We start from the raw sequence: 27,284 nt of genomic DNA on the forward strand, positions 1-27,284 counted from the left end.
TGAGGTGGGTGGGGCTGAGAGGGCTCTCCCAGAAGCTGCCTTTCAAGGGCAACCTCTGCCAGGGCTATGGCTAACCCAAGGCCATTCCAGCAGGTGCAAGTGGAAGAGTGGGGAATCAAACCCGGTTCTCCCAGATAAGAGTCCACAAACTTTTTTTTTTTTTTTTTTGGTCCAAAAACTTTTTTATTGAATTTAATAAACATACAAATAAAGCAATCAATGACTGTATCTGCAATCATTCTTTGTGTATAAGCATAGCATACCAGCAGAACACAAAATATATATATATATACAAAATACAAACAAAACAACACATACATACATTCACACACACATACAAAATTGGCAGCTGAATTAAAAAATAAATACTCTGTCCATATATTAATTACATCAAATTAATAATGTCATAATATCTACCAGGTATACATGTACGCATCTGATCTACAGGACCAAAAGAAAATTTAAGAAATGGAAGCCACTTGTACATCAGAGATTCGTTACTTTCTGAATTGTTTATATTGCATAAACTATCTGCTATCTTGTCCATCGCATAGACCTCCCAGATTTTAGCATACCAGGCTTTAACTGGAGGAATATTGGGAGATTTCCAAAATTGGGCTAACACCATTTTAGCAGCAGCTAGTAAAAGGGATATCAGGGATTTATTGAGAGAAGTAATAGAAATATCTTTCCAACAGTCAAGCAAAATGAGTTCCAATCTTAAGGGTAAACTATAGCCCGTGATATCCTTGATTTTTGCCACAATTACTGCCCAAAACGACTGCACCCTCGGGCAAGACCACCAGCAGTGTGTAAATGTGCCCACCTCTCCACAATTTTTCCAACATTTGGAGGATTGATTTATCGCCATATGGCTTAATCTCTGAGGTGTTAAATACCACCGAAACAAAATTTTTTGAGTTTGTAATTGTATATTCAATGATTTTGAAACATACGAAGGAGATGACCAGATTTGTTGCCAAACATCCTCCTGAAAATTAATTGAACTATTCCTTTGCCAAATTTCTTGATAGGATAACAAATCAACAGCATCAGTGTCTAGCAAACCCTTATAAATAAATGAAATCAGTCCCTTCCGCTTTAAAAAAGGAGAATATAGCAAGTGTTCAAAGAAAGTAAGAGGTCGATTGAAATTGTATTTCTTTAAGAGTGATGTCACCAAGTTGTTAGTTTGCAAGTATTCAAACCATGGGATTTTTGTCCCACCAGTTTTCTCTTCCAAAGATTTTTTGTCGAGCATTTTTCCATTGGACAAAATATCCACAAACCTAGAAAGGTTATATTTTTTCCAAATTGGAAAAGACTTGTAAAAAAAACCCCGGTTGAAACCAAGAAACATCCACAAAATGAGATAGTGGAGATATTGGAGGGGCTAAAGAGAGGCGACGTTTGTCCCAAATCTGAAAAATAGCTTTAAGAAAAAGGTTGGAGGAGATAATAGGAGGTCTATTCTTCGGAAATTCCCATAATATAGAGTGAAACGATTTGTTATTTAGATAGGTATCTTCTAGGGCCTTCCAACCTGAATTTAAGTCAGCATCATGGTATCTAATAAGACCACCTAAAATGGCAGCTTCATAAAATTTATGGAGATCCGGAAGAGCCAGACCCCCTGAGGATTTAGAACGAATAAGAGTTGCATACCCTATTCTAGACAAGCCCTTGTTCCAAATATATCTTAAGAACGAACGACGCCAACCCACAAATAAATCCTCAGGAATAAGAATAGGAATGGCTCGAAATAAAAACAGAAATTTGGGGAAAATAAAAGATTTAATAATCTGAATTTTTTCATTCCAGGGAATGAGTGAAGAATTTTTATTCTTTTGCAGGGTAAGAATGTCCTTAATCAATAAATGATGATTAACTTTAAAAATATCTCCCAATTTCAAAGGTATATTGATCCCCAAATATGTCCAATATCTATCAATTTTTTTAAAGTGATAATTAGAGTAGATGGAGTCTTGGAGAGCATCCGAAATTGTGATGGGATAAAGAATGGTTTTGGATGGGTTTACTCGAAGGCCTGATATAGAAGAAAATACAGATAATAAATCAAAGACAGCCGGTAAAGAAGACTTAGGTTTTGTAACAAAAAGCACTAGGTCATCTGCAAACAAAGACACCTTAATTTGTTTCTTTCTAATAGGGATACCAGTGATAATATTGGTATCACGGATAGCATTAGCAAGAGGTTCTATTGCGATCGCAAAAAGCAGAGGAGACAATGGGCAACCTTGCCTCGTCCCTCTGAAAAGATTAAATTCTTCAGAATCCAAATTATTAATAGAAAGAATAGCAGAAGGCGATTTATATAAAGAATGGATTATCTTCAGAAAATTCGGGCCAAAGTTCATTTTCTGCAGTAAGGTTGTAAGATAAGGAACTTCCACGGAATCAAAGGCTTTTTCAAAATCAATAGACAAGATAAAAGAAGACTCAATATTAAATTTCCGGCAGTATTGAATAACATCAAGGACCATTCTAGTATTGTCCGTTAACTCACGGTGTGGGATAAAGCCCGATTGGTCAGGATGAATGCAGTTCCCTATAAAGGTATTAAGCCTAGCCACCAGAGCTGCTGTAAAAATCTTATAATCACAATTAAGGAGCGATATCGGCCTGTATGAACTAGGGTCTAGTAAGTCTTTGTCCTTCTTTGGAAGAAGTATGATTTTTGCCTGTGACCAAGTAACAGGGAAAGAACCAGACTGTACAAACTGATTACAGGCGTCTGCCAAGATGGGAGCCAACAAAATGTTAAAAAATTTATAAAATTCTGGTATAAAGCCATCTCGGCCTGGAGATTTATTGGATTTCATAGACTTGATAGTCTCCTGTATTTCAAGTGCAGTAAAAGGTTTGTCCAAAAAGGATTTAACCTCAGGAGAGACAGGCTTAATAACTGAGTGAGTGTCTAAGAAAGATGAAATAAGGTCTGCTGATGGATGCTGGGAGGAATATAGAGATGAATAGTACTTTTTAAACACTCCTACAATATCCTTAGTGGAATGTTTCAAGGTACCAGTTTTAGAACGAATGGAAGAAATAGCCATTGAGGATACTCTCTTTTTAACCTTCCATGATAGGAGTTTAAGAGATTGAGGAGTTCGAAACCAATATTTTTGTTTTATAAAAGCCATTTGTTTTTGAATCTTGGAGACGTCAAGAGATTCTAATTTTTTTCTTTCTATAAGAAGTTTTGAATAAGTTTTTTTGCTACCAAATTTTTTAAATTTCTCTTCCAATTTGGTAATGTTAGCAACCAAATCAGATCTAATTTTTTCTTTTTCTTTTTTATACGAAGAGGCAATAGCCATAAATCTGCCACGAATTACAGCTTTAAAAGAATCCCAAACTATATGCTGGGGTACTCCACACTCCATATTGAATTGAAAAAATTCTTTAATGTCTTTTTCAATGGAATCTGTAACCGATTTCATAGACAGAAGTTTACTATCCAATCTCCAATTAAAAGAAAAAGATCTGTCAGTAACGCCTGACATATACCCTTCCAACCATGCATGATCAGACCAAATCATTGGGCCAATTTCTACTTTAGAAAAAAGATTAGAAATAGAATCTGAAACTAAAAGAAAATCTATTCTGGAATAAGTTTGATGACGAGAAGAAAAAAAGGTATAATCTCTTTCATTTGGATGTCTGCTTCTCCAAATGTCTGACAGATTATAGGATTGAAAAACTTGAGCTAAATCATTTTGGCCATTCAAATCTTTTGATTGAGACCGTTTATTGGCAGATATAGGTAGCAGGCTTTTTTGAGATCTATCTAAAGAAGGATTAACAACATAGTTGAGATCTCCTCCCAAGATAATGGGCCCTGTATGAAAGGTTTGAAGTTGTGACAACGTATCTTTAATAAATGCAATTTGCCCATCATTTGGAGCATACACCGATGCCAGAGTATAAGGGCTACCATTAAAGACCCCATTGATAAAAATATACCGACCCCTAGGGTCAATTGAGGAATTTTCAAAAGTGAATTGGACGGATTTACCTATTAGGATGGCCACACCTCTTGCTTTGGAAGACCCATAAGCTTGAAATTGATGAGCAAAAAATTTGGACTGGAAGACCCTGGGCTGGTTACCCTTAAGGTGAGTTTCTTGCAAAAAAATTATATCTGGTTTCTGACGAGAGATGGCAGAGGCAACCCGTTTTTTCTTAATTAAATTATTTAGCCCGTTACAGTTTAGAGAAAGAAATTTCAAGTGGCACTCTGCCATAATTGAAAGAGGAAAAAACCAAGGTTATCAAAATTATTACAATTTATAGCATTTAACCCAGGTGCCACCAGGATAGCTCGAGATGAATCCTGTAGATCAAATTTCAAAGGTATGAGGACAGATTTCAAATCAAAGGCTTTAAAAAACTTCCAGCTAAAACCATAATAATTCAATACAGTTATGCTGCCCATAACAAAAACAAAAAAACATAACCAACACCAGTGGTCTAGCATTAACAGACACTAGCCACTAACTCACCCTCCAACTCTGTTAACCCAAACTTGGGAAAACAACAACTACTTACTTAAAAGGTTAAATTTGAAGCGGAAGTCTTCCTTGCTGAAGACACCACACAACTAGCAACAACTACCAAATGGAGCTATTTAAAAAAACCCGAAGTTCTCCATTCTCCCTCTCTGCCAAAAATGCTTATATTTAACAATATCAACCCAGCAAAATTAAAATTTATAAACAAAATAACAGAGCCGAATGTATAGAGAGTTTTATAATAAAAGGCCACACAAAGCTGATTGAATCAAGGCTAAAATGCCTAGAAAGCTACATATAATAAAATCTGTGCCTTTTATCAACTCAGATTAGTGAATTAAAGATAAGTACAGGCAAACTAATATACCATGTGTAACAGCATCGGATCTCGATCACAAAGTTATAGTGAGACTTAAGACACTATGATAAAAATACAATGAAACTTTAAACAGAATTGTGAACACTATTAAATACTGATCTCCCCAAACACTCCCCACCAACTATCCTTCAGCCTCTTATAAGCCTATGTAGGGAGATGTGATAGTAAGGGAAACAAATTTCCAAACCCTCATAATATCATACGGCACAAACTGACACACACATACATTCCCTACCAACCCTCTGTCTCACACACTCATTTCCATTCAAGAATTCACAAAGGAAGGGAAAAGGACCTGACACTTCATTAACTCACAGTAGAAAGAAATATATTGATATAAAGCCCTGATCATACTATTCAAGTTTCTCACTCAGATCTACCCCCCCTCTCACTCTCTCTCACTCTCTCACTCACTCCCACACCCTCTCTCGTCACCCAGCCTCCCCATTCAAACACCTACTTCCACTTACTTTATAAACCATATATTCCAAGTCACTCCACTCTTCCAATCATGCATACCCAATCAACCAAGAAGATTTCCTTTAATGAGTTGATTTAAATTAATAACTCCCTCACATTCATAACATTGCTTTCAAAAAAATATAAATAACAAGGGGGAAAAAAAAGGGGGGGAACCCCCCAATTTCATATATAAACACTGCTTCATAAGCACCACGTAGGCAAAGCTTATAAGTCAGCAGTTCGGTAGGCAAAGCTTATATGTCAGGGGGAAAAGGACGCCAGGAATCCTCAACAAAAAAAAAAAAAAAAGGGGGGGGGGAGATTTCTGCATAGCAACAGTTCCAGCATTTAGCTTCTAGAAGAAACAGGCCGATCAGGACGGTTCAAAGGCACACGACGCCATCTAGTATCTGAAGTTATTGAATGAACATGTGAGGCTGCTTCCAGAAGGCGGTTGGGAACAGGAAGATTCATATCGCGGAGCATGCATAGGCCTGAGTCGAGATCTGCAGCTACAAATGACTGATCCTGCACTGTAACTTGCAGCTTGTACGAAGCAACCCATCGATATCTGATGTTTTCCCTGTTCAGGATTTCTATAATTGGCTTCAAATTTTTCCGCCTTTGCAAGGTTTCAGAAGACAAATCCTGTAGAATTTGGACGTTGTAATCTCCTAGCAGAAGAGGATTTATAGCCCGGGCTTTTTGCAGCAACTTGGATTTCACTGAGGCAGAAGAGAAACGGACTAAAATGTCCCTAGGCAACGAAGTTTTCTGTCTGCGCAATGGGCCAATTCTATATACTGTTTCCAGGGCACAGAGATCAGAGTCAGAAAAACCCAATGCCTTCGATAACCAGGAGACTATAAGAGTTTTTAAATCAGAGGGGGAGGCAGAATTCTCGGGGAGCCCACGAATTTTAACATTCCCCAATTTCAGTTGGTTCTCAAGTGCAATAATTTTATCAGTGGCCCATTCATCTCTTTTATAAAAATACTGAGAGTCCTCCTGCACAGCACTTGCCATGTTAAAAGCAGAATCTGCCGTCTCTGCCACCTTCTCTAAGGACGTTTTGAAACCCTCCAATTGAGCAGAAAGGGGCTGGATCATGGCAGATATTTTGTCAGTCATATTTTGTTCCAGTTTTTGAAAAGCCTCCATTACCTCAGAACGAAATGAAGCTAGGTCTGCTGCTGTGTTTTCCCCTCCTTCCGACGCCATCTTGCTTGCAGGGCTGCTTGCTTTTCCTGAGGCCTTAGCCTTGGGCTTTTTTGGAAAATAGTCTTTAACAGAGTTCCTTGAATTTCTTTTTGATCTGGGCTTTTGACCATCTACTGTTCCCATACTAATTAAAGAAAGAAAAGAAAACAAACAACAACGCTGGGCGCTTGCTTAAGTGGATTTGGCAGGGGTAAGTAAGGAGCTCTGCTTTCAGGCGTCCATTCCCTATGCGTGCGACGCCACGCCCCAGTCCACAAACTTAACCACTACACCGAACTGGCTCTCACTGGGTTGAAATCCCTACTCTACTGTGAAACTCACTGGACAATCTTGGGAAAACACCAGGACTAAAGGAGGGCAAGAGAAGGGCAATGTTTGTGGCCCTGAGCACCTGGATGGAAAAGTGAGATGAGAATTTACGGAGGGACTGAAAAAGGGGCAGAATAAAAATGTGAGTGCGGGAAAGAAAAGTGCATATATTATTTATTTATTCAACTTCTATCTCGCCCACCCCAGCCTAGCAGGCTCAGGGCAGGTACCTGAAAGAGAAGTGAGCAAAACCCCCCCTTCCAAACCTGAAAACACAGCAGCAGGAAAATTAGGGCCAGTGTACTGCATTGACTAAAAAGTTTGCATTTATTCATTCAAACCCATGTTTTGTTATGGTTCAAGGCAGTTTACAATAATAACCAGGGCTTTTTTTGTAGGAGGAATTCCTTTGCATACTGGGCGACACACCCCGATCTAGCCAGTCATCCTGGAGTAGGCCCTGTACGAAGAGCCCTGTCAGTTCTTGGAGGATTGGCTACCTCAGGGAGGTGTGGCCTAATATGCAAAGAAGTTCCTGCTACAAAAAAAAGCAACCAGGATTCAAAAACCCATTCAGTCCCATCGATGACAGCGCAACCCTAAGTGTCACAGGGCTTACTCCCACATTACTGCTCTTATGATTTCCCTGTGAGTTTCCTTGAGGCAGCCAACGCGGGTGGTCAGCTCTGAACGGAGAAATTCCTGGAGGTTTTGTAGGCGGAGCCTGGGGAGGGGAAGGCTTGGGGAGATGAAGAACCTGAACGAGTTACAATGCCAAACCAAAGAGTCCCCCCTCCAAAGCAGCCATTTTCTCCAGGGGCACTGATCTCTAGTCTGGAAATAAGCTGCTAAAAAAAGGCTGTCAACCTCAAGGAGGCACCTGGAGATCGCCCACTATTTCATCTGATCTCCAGACAACAGAGATCAGTCCCCCCTGGAGAAAATGACTGCTCTCGAAAGTGGACTCTACAGGGCTTTTTTTGTAGCAGGAACTCCTTTGCATATTAGGCCACACACCCCTTATGTAGCCAATCCTCCAAGAGCTTACAGGATTTTGATCACAGGGCCTACCGTAAGCTTCAGGAGGATTGGCTACATCAGGGGTGTGTGGCCTCATATGCAAAGGAGTTCTGGCTACAAAAAAAAGGAGCCTCTATGGCATTACATCACTGGTGCCTCTATGGCATTACATCACATCCCACTGAGGTCACTTCTTCTCCTGTCCCCATGCTCTCCAGGTTCCACCTCCAAAACCTCCAGGTATTTCCCAACCCACAGCTGTAATTTTGGGATATCTCCAGGTTCCATCTGGAGATTAGCAACACTACTTAGCCTACCTAACCTCACAGACAATGTCATTGTGAGGATAAAACAGGAGAGGGTGTAGATTCTATGGCATCTGACGCTTCTCAAAACACCCTCCAAATTTCAAAAGGATTGGACCAAGGAGTCCAAAAGAAGCCCGCTTGAAATCCACCAGAGAAAGGGCTTTCTCCGTTATGGCCCCCACATGGTGGAATCAGCTGCCGGAGGAGGTGAGGGCCCTGCGGGACCTGGTTCAGTTCCGCAGGGCCTGTAAGACGACCCTCTTCCGGCTAGCTTACACCTAGCTAGGATGAAAACTTGATGTAACTTGGCCAGCCATCTGTTTATATGTAATTGAAATGTTATTGGTCTTTAAGGTTTTAATTGCTTAAATATTTAATTGTTTTTATACTTAAAATTGTTTAATTTTCATGTTTGATCAATTTTGGAAGCCGCCCTGAGCCACTTGTGGGAAGGGCGGGATATAAATCTCAAGAAAGAAAGAAAGAAAGAAAGAAAGAAAGAAAGAAAGAAAGAAAGAAAGAAAGAAAGAAAGAAAGAAAGAAAGAAAGAAAGAAAGAAAGAAAGAAAGAAAGAAAGAAAGAAAGAAAGAAAGAAAGAGCTCCCAAAGCAGGTGCCCCTATCCTTCATTATTTCCAAAGAAGGGAAGGCATTTAAAATGTGTGCGGCCCCTTTAAATGGGATGGCCAGAACTCCCTTTGGCGTTCAATGATGCTTGTCACACCCTTGCTCCTGGTTCCACCTTCAAAGTCTCCTGGCTCCACCCCCAATGTCTCTTGGCTCCACCCCCAAAGTCCCCAAATATTTCTTGAATTGGACTTGGCAACCCTAGATGTTGCTATTAGCCAGTTTTTTCCTTTTGTTTGCAATACCACCTGAAGGTTGGCAACCACAAAACCAAGCAGCACCCCTCGACCTTCTCCCTCTCCCCAGCTGGTAGCTACTTCGGAGAAAGCCCCCCACCCCCATTGGCAGCTCCTTTTTAATTTTTTATTTAATCGAGGAGGCTCTGCCAAGGCCAGGTGTCAGCCGCCCACCTGGCGGCTCACAGCTCCCACCCTCAACCACTGCGCCTGACGTCAAGGGGCCAGCAGGCGGGGCCACGTCTCTGACGCCACTCCGCCTCCAGCGCGCGCGAGAGGCCCCGCCCACCGCCGCCTCAGCCCTCCCCTCTCCCGCTCCCTCACGATTCGCTCCCCCTCGCGTCGCTCGCGCGGAAAGGGGCGGGGCCTCCCGCCCAACGGCCCCTAGCAACCCCACCGGGTCCGGGGGAGAGGCGGCCTCACCTTCATACGGGTACTTGTCCGCTTTGTGCCGCTTGTGTTTCTTGCCCATGGCCCCGCCCGAGCCGCTCCTCGGGGCTCCGCTCCCGCGCGGTCTCCCGCGCTGTGTTCGCTCCACGGTGAAAAGACGCGGGCCCAACAGGAAAGGGAACGGAGGAAAGCGAGAGGAAGGAGGGGAGGAAGACGACGAGAGGGCTAGGCGGAAGAGCGGCCCCGCAGCTGGGAAGGAGAGCGCGACGGCGGCCCCTGGTGGCTCCCCGGCGGGACTGCAGCAGCAGGATTTTCCTGTAGGGAGAAAGGGTGTCATAGAATGCAGTTTTGAGTCCACTGGCGCCTTTGAGGCCAGCAAAGTTTAATTGGGCGGGGGGCGTAGTATTTTTTTGAGCAGGAATGCAGTTCCAGCTGACTTGGCGTCAGGAGGTGTGGCCAAATATGCAAATGAGTTCCTGCTCGGCTTTTTCTACAAACAAAACCCTGGCAACTCCTATCAATACCCCATTTTCTTAAAATCTGTTTTAGGGCCTGCTTTAGGGTTGCCAGATCCAATTCAAGAAAAGTCTGGGGACTTTGGGGGTGGAGCCTGGAGCAAGGTTGTGACGAGCATCATTGAACACCAAAGGGAGTTCTGGCCATCACATTTAAAGGGACCGACATCTTTTAAATGCCTTCCTTCCATAGGAAATAATGAAGGATACGGGCACCTTCTTTGGGAGCTCGTAGAATTGGACCTCCTGCCTGGTCCAATCCTTTTGAAACTTGGATGGTATTTTGGGAAGAGAAGCTGGATGCTATGCTGAAAATGTGGTGCCTCTTATCTCAAAACACAGCCCCCGCAGAGCCCCAGATACCTGCGGATCAATTCTTCATTATACCCTATGGGAATTGGTCTCCATAGGGAATAATGGAGTGCGCAGCAGACATTTCTCTCCCCACCGCTTGCTTTCTGATAATCCTGAAAGTGGGGCGAGGGATTCCAAACTGGGGGATCCCCTGCCCCCAACTTGGGATTGGCAACCCTACAACTGTATCACTTTTGACTGCTCTGATTTGCTTTTACAGGTTGTTGTTTTAATTGGCATGTTTTTACTGGCTTTGTCTGATGCGTTTCTTTTTTGACTCAATGCCATCATACTTGTATCGGTATGGGTTCTTTTGATTGCTTTTCTCTTGGTTTTGCTTTATGGTTTTAGTCGTGAGCTGCCTCAAATGGATCTGAAGAGGCTGCAGATGCATTTTATATATAAATCAGTACAGTTCCAGAGAAGTGAAGATTCCCTGGCAGATAAATCGATATGTCATCCTGAAGGCCGCCATTTTGGAAACCACCAGTCTAAGGAACCCGGACAGTCTTATTTTTATTTTTTGTCTTTTTTTGTTGATTTTTCCTTTTGTTACAGAGCTGAGATCAAGGGAGAGGAAGTATTCAGAAGACCATGAAGTGGGCATAAGTCTGACATGTGCTTTAAACTCAAGTCCTTGTTTAATGTTCAAGGAATGAGAATGCTTAGTGTTTCTCCCCCACACCCCTGGGAAGAACTTACCATTCTGAGCTGAGCTTTTTCAGCTGACTTCTAGGTGCCCACCAGTGTTCATAAAATCATAGAATTGGAAGGGACCTCCCGGGTCATCTAGCCCAACCCCCTGCACAATGCAGGAAATTCACAAATATCGCCCCCTAAATTCACAGGATCCTCATTGCTGTCTGATCTAGCCTCTATTTAAAAACCTCCAAGGAAGGAGAGACCTCTAAGCTGAGTTAGTGTGAGCTAGCTCACGGTTTTTTAGTCTCCGGCTCACACATTTTTGTCTTAGCTCAGGGAAAAATGGCCCCAGAGCAAGTTAATTTATGCAGTAGCTCACAACTTTAATGCCAGTAACTCACAAAGAATAATTTTTGCTCACAAGACTCCACAGCTTAGAGGGAGTATTGGTGCCCACCTGTAAAACAACAGGAAACCTGGTGCAGATTTATTTTTTTAAAAAATCGGTGTTTATATTACAATAGGGCGTTTCATATTTGTTATCTGCCTTGAGCCTTCTTTTCAAAACAAATAAGGAAACGACACAGAAGCGGTTGCTAAAATCAAAGGTGTCCATTGCTAGCCCCATCTTGTCAGGGCTTGGAAATTAAGCAGGTAGGGTTGGTAGCTCTGGGTTGAGAAATACCTCACAGGGGGGTTGAACAATGGAGCCCAGAAGCAGGGTTTTTTTGGTGGGGGGAAGATGACTGGGGAAGGCAAACCACCCCCTAAGAAAGTCTGCTGTGAAAATATCGTGATGTGGCATCACCCCAGAGTCGGAAACGACTGGTGCTTGAATAGGGGACCACCTTTACCTTTTTAAGAAAGAAAGAGCACAATAAAAGAGGTTCTGGAGCTCCGCTCCTGTGAGCTCCTGCCCAAAATGAGGCCTGGACTGTCCCATTCATGCCAATGTGGGGGGGGGAGGTTTGCATGCAGGAAGGCATGCATCGGTGGGCACTTCTGACTCGGTTGGAATGGATGGGATGGGCAACCAAACTATATGAACAATCAAGTTCCTGAAAGATGTGCCCATGCAAACCTTGAGAAGGTTGATCTACATTTCCGTAGCTACCCTATACAGGCAGTATTTGCCCAAATAGAAACATCTCTGGAAACAAAACTAAATTGTGCTTGTGAAACAATTAAGAATCCAGTGCACCGTGTGAAGTATTATAAGTAGAATTTATTGATAGATCCAGTGCTTTAGGTGGATTGCTAAATTTGTGGTGCATTGAATCAAGCATTGGTCGATGGTTTTTCAACATCTTCGTCCTCATGCCCTTAAAGAGAGCTGTCATTGAAAGACCTCCTATCTTGTCACACTTCCATCCACATGGTGGTGTAACATGCAAAGAAAAACGAACGTTATGCACAGCCTTTTCTGCATTAACAAAATGTGGATTTCTATTTCAGATAACATTGCCGGCTGGATTGTTTGGTGTCGCTGAAATTACTTAGGTATTCGCTCAATTGCTGGGCTATTACGCAAAGTAGGAAAGAACGATTCTTGCAAGAGAGTTGTTTTAGGGAGTCTCTGCGGTCCCTTTCTTTGAGTTGATCCCACAAGAAATCTTCCCGATATCTCATTTCATTGCGGTGAAATGTTTGTTTGGAAAATGGAGGGGAAATCTCCCTGCCCGCCTGTCTCGCTTTTTTCTTGTCCTTCTTCTTAGGAGTTCAGACCAACCGTATTCTCCCTTCCTTCATTATATCAGCACAACAGACCTGTGAGGTAGCTAAAAGGCTGAGATACTGGCCCAAGGGCACCCCTCCAGCATTTTAGTAGAGTGGGGATTTCAACCTTGTGAATTTGAACCTATTGCCCTGACCTGGATGGGCCGGGCTACTCTGATCTCAAAAGCTAAACAATGATTAACCAAAATAAAAAAGGTAAAGGCAGCCCCCTGTGCAAGCACCAGTCATTTCCAACTCTGGGGTGACGTCGCATCATGACGTTTTCACGGCAGACTTTTTACAGGGTGGTTTGCCATTGCCTTCCCCAGTCATCTGCACTTTACCCCCAGCAAGCTGGGGACTCATTTGACCGACCTCAGAAGGATGGAAGGCTGAGTCAACCTTGAGCCGGCTATTTGAACCCAGCTTCCTTCTGCCGGGATCGAACTCAGGTTGTGAGCAGAGGGCTCCGACTGCAGTACTGCAGCTTTACTGTTCTGTGCCACAGGGCTCTTTTTAAAACAATGGTAGCCCTTGTTAATATTTGGATGGGAGACTGCCAAAGAATAACAGGGTTGCTACCCGGAGGCAGGCAATGGCAAACCACATCTGCTAGTCTCTTGCCTTGAAAACCCTATGGGGCCTCCATAAACCAGCTGTCATTTGATGGAACCGCTGACACGGTGTAAGGCAGGGGATAGCTAAACTGCAGCTCAGGAGCCACATGTGGCTCTTTCACACATGTTGAGTGGCGCTCAAAGCCCCCACAGCCCCATCGGTCAGCTTGGAGAAGGCATCTGTCTCTTTAAACTACTTCTCCAAGCCAGCCAGTGGCTGGGAGAATGCATTTGAAGTTGCTTTCTTTTGAGCTCTCCCTCCCCATCTATTTGATTTCCTTCCTTCCTTCCTTCCTTCCTTCCTTCCTTCCTTCCTTCCTTCCTTCCTTCCTTCCTTCCTTCCTTCCTTCCTTCCTTCCTTCCTTCCTTCCTTCCTTCCTTCCTTCCTTCCTTCCTTCCTTCCTTCCTTCCCTCAAACACCAGATTGGTGGAACAGCTTTTTTACATGCATGGAGTACTAAATAACACAGGGAATTCAGCGATGCCATTCCTCCAGCTGTAGTCTGAAATGCGAGAGTCCAGCAGGAGCTGAAAAATGGTGATTGTCCTTGTCATCTGGCTTGCCTCTAGAAGAAGAATGTGTTGGGGAGTTGCAACTGACTTACGATGACCCCATCCACAAGGCGTTCCAGGAAAGAGACAAGCAGAGGTGGTTTGTCGTTACCTTCCTCTGCATAACAGCCTGGATTGTTTTCCTATGCAGAGGAAGGCAATTGCAAGCTACCTCTGCTCATCTCTTCCCTGGAATGCCCCTTTGGACGGGGTCATCATGGCTTAGCTGTGATTCCACAGCACATTTTGGCTCTGATGTCATCTGTTCTGCTTGCTTCATCTCCCTCAATACTCCATCACTCTCTCATTATATACTTTTATTTTTGCTTTTCTTGTAAAAAATTTTTTTCTTTAGTTCTTTGAAAGATACCTGCTCTCCCTCTTCAAATATTTATGCCCCTGTTGTTCATCCTCAGAGGCAGTGCTTTGGTTGCCCCCACCATCTGAGGTGAGAACGGTGGCCACCCGAGAAAGGACTTTCTTGGTCATCATCAGGGGTGGAATTCTAGCAGGAGCTCCTTTGCATATTAAGCCACATCCCCCTGATGTAGCCAATCCTCCAAGAGCTTACAAAAAAGAGCCTTGCAAGCTCTTGGAGGATTGGCTACATCAGGGGTGTGTGGCTTAATATGCAAAGGAGCTCCTACTAGAATTCCACCCCTGGTCATCATGGCACTAAAACTTTGGAACGCCATCCTCATGGAGATTGGTCTGTCTTCCTCTATCGCTGTCTTCCACCAATGGGTGAAGACATTTTTTGTTTCATTGGGCATACTCCACAGTAACCATTATTGGCCTTCCTTCTTGGTTCTGGTATTGTTTATGTCTTTATTTAATTATTTTATAATTATAAATGCTTTTAATTGTTCAAACGTTTTTATGTGCACTTCTTCGGGGACTATGATTGGGTGGAAAGACAGAATTTTAAGGAAATGTGAGTGTGTGTGTGAAGCACTATCAAGTCATAGCTGACTTATGGTAACCCCAGCAAGGGACTTCTAAGGCAAGTAGGAATCAGACGTGGTTGGCCATGGCCTTCTTCTGGAGCATCTTCCTTGATGGTCTCCCATCCAAAGTCCCCTCGTATAGTGACCCCAGCAAGGGACCTTCAGGGCAAGTGAGACGCACAGGAGGCTTGCCATTGCCTTCCTCTGCAGAGTCTTCCTTGGTGGTCTCTCATCCAAGTACCTTCCAACCCTGATTAACTTCTGAGCTGCCTTCCCTCCAGGGCTTTTTTTGGGGGGGGGGGTGAGTAGAAAAAGCCCAGTAAGAACTCATTTGCATATTAGGCCACACCCCCTGACAGCACCATTGTTTCACGCGGGGCTTTTTTTTGCAGAAAAAGCCCAGCAGGAACTCATTTGCATATCAGACCACACCCCCTGACAGCACCATTGTTCCCTCCCTTTAAATGCATTAATAGTATTAAAAATATATATCTGGGGTTGACAGCAGAGTGCCTTCATAGTGGGGCTGGCTTACACAGACATTAAACAGGATTTGGTGCTGGAGGTTTTGATTAAAGATTTGGGGGACTTCTAAAACTACAGGCTACAATGCCATTTTGGGCCCAGACTTAAGTGAGATCTGTTTTAAGCCCAAAGGGATATAATTTTGATAGAATTAAACCCGGTCATGCAGTTCTTGGTTGACTTCCAGACAATTGGCGGCAAAGAATTCAGGCATTGGGAATCCATAGTTGACGTTGTAACATGTGTAAGCCTTCACTGCAGTGTGAATTCCTTTTAACATCAGTTTCTTTTAGAAGGGATTAATCATCACAGATGCTGCAGATCCTGAAAATAGCTCTCGACACACGCATGCAAGCGGATACCCGTTTCAACTGTTGTCTAGTAATCCGTAGACTTGCTAACATATGTACACAAATGGAGAGCCATATACATTCGCTGCATACAGGCCTCAGATTCAGCAGGAGCTCACAGAAGTGCAGCTCCTGAACCTTTCTGAGGGTTCCCCCTCCTCCTCTCCACCTACCTTGTCCATTGAATAGTAGGTGCAGCTGCATAACAATCCCTGGATTAGGAGAGCGAGCAGCCAGCCAACCCCCAGGGGCTTTGCCACACCCCCAGCAGCCCTCATTAACCCCTGGAGAAGGCCACGCCAGCCTTTCTCCACTTCTTATGTGATTTTGGATGGTGGGTGGCGTGCTGGCCTTTCGACTGTGAAGGGGGGGCTCAGGAGAGCCCCAGGCGAGCAAGGCCTACTTGGGCTGGTTGAATCTCTAGCCAGCCCAAGCAGGCCTCACCCACCCAGGGCTCTCCTTTCTTGTGTCAGGTTTCTTTTGGCTGGTGGGGGGAGGTGGCATATGCTAATGAGTTGAGCTAATGAGCTCCACCACCTATTTTTCTACAAAACGACCCCTGGCTGCATGTAATATCTTATTGGTGTTTATTCTTCCTTTGCTTTCTCGCACTTCCTCCGTTTTCCTTCTCGCACACATTTCCACTGCACACACACAAACACAATTTGCCCACGTCATTCCAATGGCACTCTTATAAGCACACAGCGCTAACATGCAGAGTCAACATAATTAACATTGACCCGGTCTGAGTTGGAGCCAAGCCTCAGGGCTTGCACACTTCCCCTTACTCTGCTCTGGTAAGACCTCACCTGGAGTATTGTGTTCAGGTTTGGGCATCACATTTTAAGAAGGATATAGACAAGCTGGAACGGGTCCAGAGGAGGGCGACAAAGATGGTGAGGGGTCTGGAGACCAAGTCCTATGAGGAAAGGTTGAAGGAGCTGGGCATGTTTAGCCTGCAGAGGAGGCGGCTGAGAGGTGATATGATCACCATCTTCAAGTACTTGAAGGGCTGTCCTATAGAGGACGGGGTGGAATTGTTTTCTGTGGCCTCGGAAGGTAGGACCAGAACCAATGGGTTGAAATTCAATCAGAAGAGTTTCCAGCTCAACGTTAGGAAGAACTTCCTGACTGTTTGAGCGATTCCTCAGTGGAACAGGCTTCCTTGAGACGTGGTGGGCTCTCCTTCCTTGGAGGTTTTTAAACAGAGGCTAGATGGCCATCTGACAGCAACGAAGATCCTGTGAATTTGGGGTAGGTATATGTGGGTTTCCTGCATTGTGCAGGGGGTTGGATCATTAGATGACCCTGGAGGTCCCTTCCAACTCTATAATTCTATGATTCCTCCTCCTCATATACTTAAAAGTCCCTCCTGAATTCCTTGTTTGAGCAAACTGGTTTATGTCGCAAATCAGCAAACTGTGCTTGGCTTTTCCAACTCACTCCACAACTTAGATTCTGTTTTTTTGTTGTTCAGAGAGTAAGCACAAATCATAGTTTGCCAATGTGAACAAAATAGAGAACAATGGTTTGGTTGAACCCAGGAAAAAGATATAACTCTGGTGCCCTCTATGGGAGTCCACAAAGAAAGAAATGAAATCCCAGGAGAGTCTTCCTGGGAGGAGAGAATGGAGAAGGAATGGTGAGAAGAAGAGGAGGAGGAGATCTGATTTATATTTCACCCTTCACTACCCGAAGGAGTCTCAGAGTGGCTTACAATCCCCTTCCCCTTCCTACAACAGACACCGCATGAGGTTGGTGGGACTGAGAGAGCTCTGAGAAAACTCTGATGGGCCCAAGGTCACCCAGCAGGCTGCATGTGGAGGAAGAGTGGGGAATCGAACCCAGTTCTCCAGATTACAGTCTGTCGCCCTTAACCACGACACCAAATTGGCTCTCGACCCTTCTACTCCACCAAACTGGGAGAGGATGTGAGCATGTTAAAGAGGAGGGAGGGAAGAAATTGCTGCCGCTTCATTAGGGCATTACTGTGCTACTTCTCTCCCCGAAGGGACCCCAGTTTTTGGTATTATAGTCTAAACATGCAAGACAATCACATCCTGGGTGGGTCATCGTTCACTGAGATGGTCATCTTTGACCCTAGGCTGTGAATCAAGGATTGTGTCCCTGCCCACGCCCAGATTTAAGAGCCTGGAGGCATTGGAGAAAGCAAAGTCAGCCCAGCTGTCACTCACTGCTTGCTGGCAGGCTCTTTCCAACTCTGTCCCTTGCCAGAAATGCCTCTGGCTCCCAGAACTAGCACACTGGAAGAAGAAGATTTTCTTTTTTTTTTAATTGAAAGGTGAACATCGAGGCAAGGTCTTGGCCAGGGGTGGAATTCTAGCAGGAGCTCCTTTGCATATTAGGCCACACACCCTTGATGTAGCCAATCCTCTAAGAGACCTCTGGCGACCAACGCCTACTGGGGGCATGGAGGATATTCAGAGAGGTGACTGAATAAAGCTTGCCTCTGCCTCCAGGTTCTGGTATTCCAAGGGGGTCTCCCAACCAAGTACTTGGCCAGACAAGGTGTTATCCTAATGGCAGCCGAGTTGCTCAAAATGGTAGCTTCCCACCAAACTGGTTTCTTCCCCTCTGGAGCATCCAGATGGACTTACCCACAGTGTGGAGTCCCAAGGATCTGTGTTCCCCAGCCTTGCTCCATTTGGAGCATGATATGATGAAGGATCATGGGTAGATTCCACTAGGTGCACAAAGAGGGCAGCAGGTGAAATCTGAAGGGTGGTCGACTTCTTTTGGTAGCACTTAATGATACTGTCTAGTTTGTGCCAAGCTCATGTTTGTTAACAACTTCATTTATCTTTCTTTCAGAGGCTGCTAACCAAAAAACCCCAAAATGTACAAAATACTGAAATCTCCCCTATTGAAGAAATTGTATTTTTTAAAAATGGGGTATGTAACCTGATCCAGTATAAATCCCACAAACAATCTCTCGATACCCTATAAAACATTGCTTCCCTTTTCGGATTTGCTGTCCTCCTGTTTATAGACCCAGGAATCATTTTTAGCCCTCTCCGTTTCAGCATTTGAGCTGCCGGGAGTTCATGTTAAGTTTGTCACTTACCGTGACCCTTAAAGCCATTTTTGAAATAACTGCTTTCGAAGATTAAGCTCTTCCCCACCGAAGGAATGATGTACATTTTTCGCTGCCACGCATATAACCTTGAAAAACAGGTTTCCTACCTGTAACTGATGATCTTCGAGTGGTCATCTGTGCAGTCACACTGATGGGAGTAGGCGCCAGCGCCGATCTCGATCGGTAAACTTCAAAAGCTGCGGATTTCCGCGCCGACGTCCCAGTGCGCATGCCCGGCCCCCCCCCCCCCCCGCGCATGCTCACTGGGACAGGAGCGGACATCCCGCCAGTTCCTTCTGACCGCCACGTTAGCCCCTCAGGAGGGACCGTCAGCAGCGGGGAAGGTCGGGCGGGTAGTGTGACTGCACAGATGACCACTCGAAGATCATCAGTTACAGGTAGGAAACCTGTTTATCTTCTTCGTGGTCTCTGTGCATCACACTGATGGGAGACTAGCAAGCTCAAGCCTACCTGGAGGCGGGTGCGACGGTCCATCACGAGGAGACGGACTGCAACACAGCGTGGCCCACAGCGGAAGCACGTCTCTGCCCCAGGTCCAGCGCGTAGTGTGTCACGAAGGTGTGAGCTGATGCCCATGTGGCAGCTTTACAGATGTCCTGCAGGGCCACTCCCTTCATGAACGCAGCCGATGCTGCCATAGCTCGCGTGGAATGAGCCCGTAGAGGGCCGGGCAGCGGCCTCTTGTGGAGCATGTAGCACAGGCGGATCGCCCCCGTAATCCATTTGGACAAGCGCTGCGAGGAGATCCGCAGGCCCGTGGAGGGTCCAGCGTACGATACAAACAGCCTGGGGTCTCTCCGCGACTGACGTGTGCGGTGAAGATAGAAAGATAGCGCCCGTTTAACATCCAGGGCGTGAAGGCGCCGTTCTGAGTCATTAGCCGGCAACGGGAAATAAACCGGCAGAAATATTTCTGAATTCAGGTGAAACGGGGATACCACCTTCGGTAGGAACTTAACGTCAGGGCGGAGCATCACCCCATCCGCTGAGAAATTAAGGTACGGGGCATCGCAGCGCAGCGCCGCCAGCTCCCCCACCCTCCTTGCCGAGGTGATGGCCACCAAAAAGGCTGTTTTCCAGGCCAATAGGTGAGGAGAGCAGGAGGCCATAGGCTCAAAAGGTCTTCCCGTTAGTGCCCTCAGGACCAGGGGCAAGTCCCAGGCTGGGGCAGGGCTCCGAACTGCCAGGTACAGTCTCGTCATGCCCTTGAGGAACCGCTTTGTGTCCGGGTGCGTGAAAACCGACCGGCCCTCTATATTCTGATGTTGTGCCGAAATGGCCGCCAGGTAAACCCGCACGGACGATTGGGCGAGGCCCTTGTCCAGCAGCACAATCAGGAAGTCAAAAATCACGGGCAGTCCCGCTCTACTGGGAGGTACGGAGCGACTGGCCGCGAACTCCGCAAACTTCGCCCACTTAGCTGCGTATGACTTCCTCGTAGATGCCTTCCGCGCGTTCATTATGACAAACTGCGCCCTGTCCGAAATCACAGGCGCCATGCCGTCAGCCTGAGGTGCGGCACATCGTGATGGAGGATCCTGCCCTGGTAGGAGAGGAGAAGGTCCGGGGCCTGTGGGAATCGGTAATACCTCCCCTTGGCCAGTCGTAGGACCAAGGGGAACCAGTGTTGTCTCGGCCACCATGGCGTCACCAAGATCCCCTGTGGGCGCTCCCGTAGAAGTTTCTGCACGACCTTGGTTAGCAATGGGATGGGCGGAAACAGATACACTGTATGGTGTGTCCAGGGGATTAGGAGACCGTCCCCGAGGGCCAAGGGGTCCGCTCCCCCTCTGCAGCAAAACAGGTCGCACTTCGCGTTGTGCCGCGTAGCAAACACATCCAGCTCCGGTGTCCCCCAGCTGCGGAAGACCGGATCCAGGAACTCTGAGTTCAGTTCCCACTCGTGAGACAGGGCTCCTCCGCGACTGAGGAAATCTGCCTGCACATTGTTCACTCCCGGCAGGTGGGCTGCTTGTAGGGAGACCCCCAGCGATCTGCACAGCTCCCACAGCGAGATGGCCAATTTGCAGAGGTTGCGGGACACCGTCCCCCCTTGCCTGTTGACGTACGCCACCGCTGTGGTGTTGTCGGTCAACACCGCTACTGCTTTTCCCTTCAGAAGAGTCTGGAAGGAGAAGATGGCGTGGAAGATGGCCAGGAGCTCCAGCAGGTTGATGTGCTGTTGACTGTAGCGACTCGGCCACCTGTCCCCCACACATATTCCCCCCATGTGGGCACCCCAGCCCCATAGGGATGCGTCCGTTGTGATTGTTAGCACTGGTACTGGTTTGTGGAAGGGGGCTCACTCCACTAGGTACTGCTTCTGACCCCACCAGCTTAGGGACTCCAGCACCTCCGGCGGTACCGTTAGGAGTCTGGAGTACGGCTCCAGGTTGCATTTGAAGCTCCTCAGGAACCAAAGCTGTAGAGTCCGCATTCTCAGCCTTGCGAAGGGGAGCACCGCCGTGGTGGCTGCCATAAGTCCTAACAGTCTCTGGACCTTCCGTGCTGAGACCACGGGATTCTGCCGGAAAGCCGCTACTGTTCGCACGATGGCATTCGCGCGGTCTGGAGGGAGGAATGCCTTGCACTCCCTTGAATCCAATATCGCCCCTATGAATTGCACGCGTTGCGCGGGCTGGAGATGGGACTTCTTCTGGTTTATTTGGAGTCCCAGTTCTTCCACCAGGGCAAGGGTGATTTCTATGTGCCGCAGCAAGGACTCCCTGGACTCCGCCACCAGGAGCCAATCGTCGATGTATGGGAAGAGTGTTACCCCTTGCTGTCTCAAGTGAGCGGCAATCACCACCATCGCCTTGGTGAACACCCGAGGGGCCGTGCAAAGCCCAAAAGGAAGAGCCCTGTATTGGAAGTGCTCCTCTCCAATTGTGAAGCGGAGGAACTGTCTGTGGAAGGGATGAATCGATATATGAAAATATGCGTCCTTTAGATCAAGCGTGGCCATCCAGTCCCCTTGTCCCAGCAACGGGAGGATATACTGCAGGGTTGTCATCCTGAACTTGTCGCATCTTACGAATCGGTTCAAGGCCCGTAGGTCCATAATTGGCCGAAGGCCCCCGTCCCGTTTCGGGACTGCAAAATATCGGGAGTAGAAGCCACGCCGGAGCTGGTGCGTAGGGACCCTCTCGATCGCGGCCTTGTCGAGGAGGGAGCATGCTTCTTCCCGGAGGGTTTGCGAAGGAGGGGTGTAAACGAAAGTCGGGGTGGGTGGGGGGTTGGTAAACTCTATCCCATAGCCCTGTTGAATAATTGACAGCACCCAGCGGTCCGACGTGATGCGGGCCCAGGCAGGGAGGAAACGTGCCAACCGGATACTGTGCAAGTCCACAGGGCCATGCAGGGGCGGGAGGCAGTCAAAGGCCCTGCTTTTGTTTGGAGCCCTTCTGCCTGGGTACCTGGGTAGAGGGTGGCGAGTACTTAGGCTTCTGCTGGTACTGGGGCCGCGGAAAAGCTGGCTGCTTGGAGCGCCATTGCCGCTCTGGCGACTTTGAGTAGGGCTTCTTGTGCCACGTCTTTGGCCACTGTCTCTTGGCTGGAGTGCGGGGGCTTGTTACTCCCAGGTTCCGAGACGTCTTTATACTTTTGTCTAACTCTTGCAAGACCGAGTCCGTGTTTGAGCTAAACAATCCCGAGCCATCGAACGGTAGATCCTCCACATAGGCCTGCGTGTCGTGTTGCAGTGCCGTGGAACGGAGCCAGGAATGTCTGCGGAGGGCGATAGCAGTGGTCAATGTTTTGGCGCACGTGTCCCCCGAGTGTTTTGCTGAGTTCAGCTGTTGTTTTGCGAGGGCCATGCCCTCCTTTTGCAGCTTTCTCAGTGAGGTCTTCGCCTGCTCCGGGATGGAACCAAGAATGGTGGAGACCTGGTCCCATAGGGCATATTGATATCTGCCCATACAGGCTGCGTAGTTTGCAACTTTGACTCCCAGTGAGCCTGTGGTGTAAAGCCGTCTTCCTATTGCATCCAGTTTCCTACCCTCCTTATCGGGGGGCGTGGAATGGGTCTTCTTCGCCTTTGACGAAGAGGACACCACCACTGAGTTCGGTCTCGGGTGCACGTACAGGAACTCTGCTGATGACTCCTGGATCCGGTACATATGGTCCAGCCTGCGAGAGGACACAGGCGTGGACGCCGGCTTGTCCCATGAGGACTTGGCAGTCTGCAACATAACATTGGTCAGAGGCAGTGCCACAGCGGTGGAAGTGTCCTGTTGCACGATGTCGAAAACCGTATCGGTAACGACCGGTTGTGGCTGGACCGTCGGGAGCGAGAGGGTTTGAGCCATCCGCTTTACTAAGTCGCCATAGGACTTGAGGTCCTCCGATGGCGAGATCGGCTGTTCGTCCGAGGTCTTTCCCGGTGGCGATGGCTCGTCCGGTGACGAAGGTCCTCCGTCAGGAGACGAACCCCCCGGCGACCTGGGAGACTCGTCCGGGGAGTCGGACAAGTCCGATGGCTGCACCGGCTTCAAAGGGGATGCTGGGGCTGTCGGGGTCGACCTCGGCTTTAACGGTGGGGCGAAGTCGTGCTCCTTCGTGCGTGGTTCTAGGGATTTCGACACCGACGCCGACGGGGCCGTCTTCACCGTGCGAAAGGACGTGCGGGACCGGTAAGATGTCTCCGAAGCTTGGTCCCATTCGGGTTGTCGCGGCGGCAGCCATGGGTAGTGAGGTTGTACTGGGTAAGCCCCATACAAATACTGCCATTGCCTCTGGTCCCATGGGACGTGGGACGGGGCTCCACGAGGCGATCGGCCTTCGTCCTTGCCGAGAGGAGATCGTGACCTGCTGGCTGAACGGTCTCGGGGCCGATCACTCGGTTTGACCAGTGGGCTTCGCTGTCGAGGGGTGCTTCGGCCGAGAGGGCTGCGGTCGGTACCGACCCTCTGGCCCGATTCTATGTCCGAATCAGAGTCCGAAATGACCAGCTGCGTCGACCTCGAGTCTAAAGGAGTGTCGGAGTGGCGTATCGGGGACGCGAAGAGCTTTAGCGGAGGGACTATCGGAGCCGTAGGGTCCACGGGAGACACCGGCGCGGAGAGCGGCGCCGATTTGTGTCTCTGTTTCTTGTCCTTCTTCCCCTTCACAGCTGATGCCCCTTTCTCCTCCTTGCGCCGTTTAGCTGGCGTCGAGGATTCCAAGGTTACCGCATCGCCCGGCTTTTTCTTAGGGCGGTCGGTGTCGGGAGGGGTCTGGTCGGTGTCGACCGACTTCGGTGCCGACTGGTCGGAATGACCGGAGGGCTGTTCCGCCTGCTCAGCCTGCTGGCGACGAGGGGAAAGAGCCTGCTCCATCAGTGCCGCTGCAAGTCGGGCTGCCCTGTTCTTCCTCGTTTGGCGCGAAAACTTGGCGCAATGAGGACAGGAGTCAGGACGGTGCCTCTCGCCCAGGCACAGCAAACACAGTTCGTGCCCGTCCGGAGGGGCGATTTTACTCCCGCACGAGGAGCAGCGGCGAAAGAACCCCCACCGTCTTTCCATACGAGGGAAACGAACGGCGGGAAAACGAAAGTAGGGAGAGGGGGCCCCGAAGGGCGGGAAAAACTCCCCCGCTCTCCCGCAACTATTACTAACTATCTAAAACTACACTATAACTACAACTACAACTACAACTATCTAACTAAGAAGAATAGAAGAAAAAATTTTTATCCAAAGGTAAGTTCACCGACCGTAGCAGAGAAGATCGACTGATCAGCGCGGCGGTCAGAAGAGAACTGGCGGGATGTCCGCTCCTGTCCCAGTGAGCATGCGCGGGGGGGGGGGGGGCCGGGCATGCGCACTGGGACGTCGGCGCGGAAATCCGCAGCTTTTGAAGTTTACCGATCGAGATCGGCGCTGGCGCCTACTCCCATCAGTGTGATGCACAGAGACCACGAAGAAGATCTTAGCCGCATTAAAATAGCTCGCCGAGTGATTTCACCCTCTTAACCATCTCATCCTGCACCCCTGTCTCAATACATCTGCCCATCTCTCTGTGTGTAGTATTATGAAAATATGATATTATTTAGAGAAATGAAATCTCATTTTCCAAGCACTTTTAGTCCTTGACAGGGCGCTTTTGATCTGAGAGCCTGTCCTGTTTCACTTCTCACTTTTTAAAGACTGGTTCCCACAACTATGAGAACCGGGTGATTTTTTTGGTGCTTTAAATTATAATCCAGAACAGGGTCACCAGAACAGTGGTGCCCTCTGATGGATTTTCTGGTGCCTGCCAAGTGTTTTTGGAAAGTGGGCGAGGCTATGTGGGGTTCCAGTTTGGTGTAGTGGTTAAGTGTGCAGACTCTTATCTGGGAGAACCGGGTTTGATTCCCCACTCCTCCACTTGCAGCTGCCTGATTCGGCCCCCAGGCGGCATGTTTGACACCCCTGATCTAGATACTCTAACCATTGCAGCACATCAGTTTAGAAACGTGCCTGCCATGAACAGTGTCCAACCAGATGCTTGCCTATGTTCCAGCTGAACAGGATTGTCTGGAATGGCATTTTTATTACCTTCCTGCCAGTCACTACATTGTCTCAAGTTTTGTGAGGGCTTCCTGATCTCATATAAGCATGGGTCCTCCTTTGCACAAGCTATTTCAAAATCTGAAGCAGTGCCTGTGAGGAGGGTGAAAGGCTTTGTTTATACCTGCTGGCAAACAAGCAGAACCGATGAAAAGGGTGAGAAGAGATGGAAGCAGAGGATAAAGCTTCCCCTTTCCTAATGCGCCCGCAGACCAAATGAGATGCAACAGATCAACAGTAAGGAAGTATTTAATTTCATTTTATTTTATTGGATTTATATCCCGCCTTCCCTGCCGAAGCAGGCTCTGGGCGGCTCACAACACATAACTTACAATGAAAACAGAATGCTTGGTGCTGGTTTCAGCCAATCAGTGTCCAAGTAGGCTCTGAGGGGAACTGCTTAAAAGCTCTCTCAGGAGACAAAATGCTGTTCTTTGCTCCTGAGACGTCAAGCAGGAAGGATGACTGCTGTTTAGGAGGAAAACCCTCACTCTGAGGGAGAGAGTGAGAAGGCCGGGGCCTGGGGCCCAACAGACTAGGAAGTTACTTTTTGTCACATTAGGGACTTTATGTTTATTTTCCTTCACCCACATTACTGTAGTTTTAAAGCACCTTATCTGTTCACTCCCCCTTTATTGATTGTCCTGTTTAAAATAAACCTTTTTGTTGTTCTTTGTTACTCTGCCTGGTCTACATGCCTGTTTTCTTGGCCAAAGCGAGGGATCTGAAGGACTTGGGAGGGTTCTCTGGCCCTTCCCAAGGGACCTTAATTCCAGAGTGGTGGCAGGGTCAGGTCGCACCTCCATCTTTGTCATCACACGCCCTCTCCGCCGAAGCAGGCTTAAGGCGGCTCACAACACATAATTTGCAATAAAAACATTTACATTAAAAGCATTAAACCGTTTAATCTGGTGCTAATTTCAATACAGATTTAAGATGGCGTTCAATGATCTTAGCATCCATTGGATCTAGCGTCTTAGTGGTGGTCAGCATCTCAGTTAAACGCTAACTGAAACAGTGTCGTCTTACAAGCCTTGGTCCCGCAAGGCTCTGACCTCCTCAGGCAGTTGGTTCCACCAATGAGGGGCGGCAATCGAGAAGGCTCTGACCTCCTCAGGCAGCTGGTTCCACCAATGAGGGGCGGCAATCGAGAAGGCTCTGACCTCAGGCAGTTGGTTCCACCAATGAGGGGCGGCAATCGAGAAGGCTCTGACCTCCTCAGGCAGTTGGTTCCACCAATGAGGGGCGACAACCGAGAAGGCTCTGACCTCCTCAGGCAGTTGGTTCCACCAATGAGGGGCGGCAATCGAGAAGGCTCTGACCTCCTAAGGCAGTTGGTTCCACCAATGAGGGGTGGCAAACGAGAAGGTTCTTTCTCGCTTTGTTTTCAGTCTTGCCTCCCTTGGCTCAGGGATCAAATTTTGTGTTCCCGATCCGAAGTACCCTCTGGGGAACCTGTGGGGAGAGATAATCCCTAAGGTAAGCAGGTCCTCAGCCATACAGGGCTTTGATCTCTCTCTTTGATCTCTCTATTTGAGAGCCAATTGCTAATTCAGAACCTGAGATTTCTTGGTATCTTTAATTTTAATTTAAAAGCTGGGTTGGGGGCTCAGCTTGGACACCCCCCCCCCAAAAAAAGCAGGTAGCTTTTTTAAAAAAACTCACAGCCAAATCACAATGTTCATGTGAACGAGTCTGCCTGCAGTAATAGCAGAATTGATAGCACAACTCGAAACCAAAAGTCCATGCCCAGCAAGGACCACAAGATCTTGAACACAGGTGTGTTTCAGGAAACAATGTGGAAAATAGTGTTGGCAGCCTTCAGGTCTTCCCTGGATATCTCCGGCTATGACTTCTCATCTCCAGACGATAAGAGATCAGCTCCCGCAGAGAAAATGGCTGCTTTAGAAGGTGGATTCTATGGCATTGTACCCTACTG

At 47.4% G+C, this 27,284-nt stretch overlaps 1 protein-coding gene across 5 annotated transcripts in view; it reads right to left on the reverse strand.

Annotated features, from left to right (window-relative positions):
• Positions 1 to 27,284, reverse strand: part of BRD7 (bromodomain containing 7) — a 227,341-nt gene that overhangs the window by 33,565 nt on the left and 166,492 nt on the right. For 4 of the 5 annotated variants that reach the window (XM_060254447.1, XM_060254449.1, XM_060254448.1 and 1 more), the window contains exon 1: positions 9,519 to 9,798. In XM_060254447.1, coding sequence (XP_060110430.1) covers positions 9,519 to 9,567 — 49 coding nt within the window. In that variant the 5' untranslated portion in view covers positions 9,568 to 9,798. Of the gene's footprint in view, positions 1 to 9,518; positions 9,799 to 27,284 lie in introns of those variants that run through there. The other variant, XM_060254446.1, reaches the window with a different exon arrangement.

This window comes from Heteronotia binoei, chromosome 14 (genome assembly GCF_032191835.1).
Source record: "Heteronotia binoei isolate CCM8104 ecotype False Entrance Well chromosome 14, APGP_CSIRO_Hbin_v1, whole genome shotgun sequence".
Taxonomy (NCBI): domain Eukaryota; kingdom Metazoa; phylum Chordata; class Lepidosauria; order Squamata; family Gekkonidae; genus Heteronotia; species Heteronotia binoei.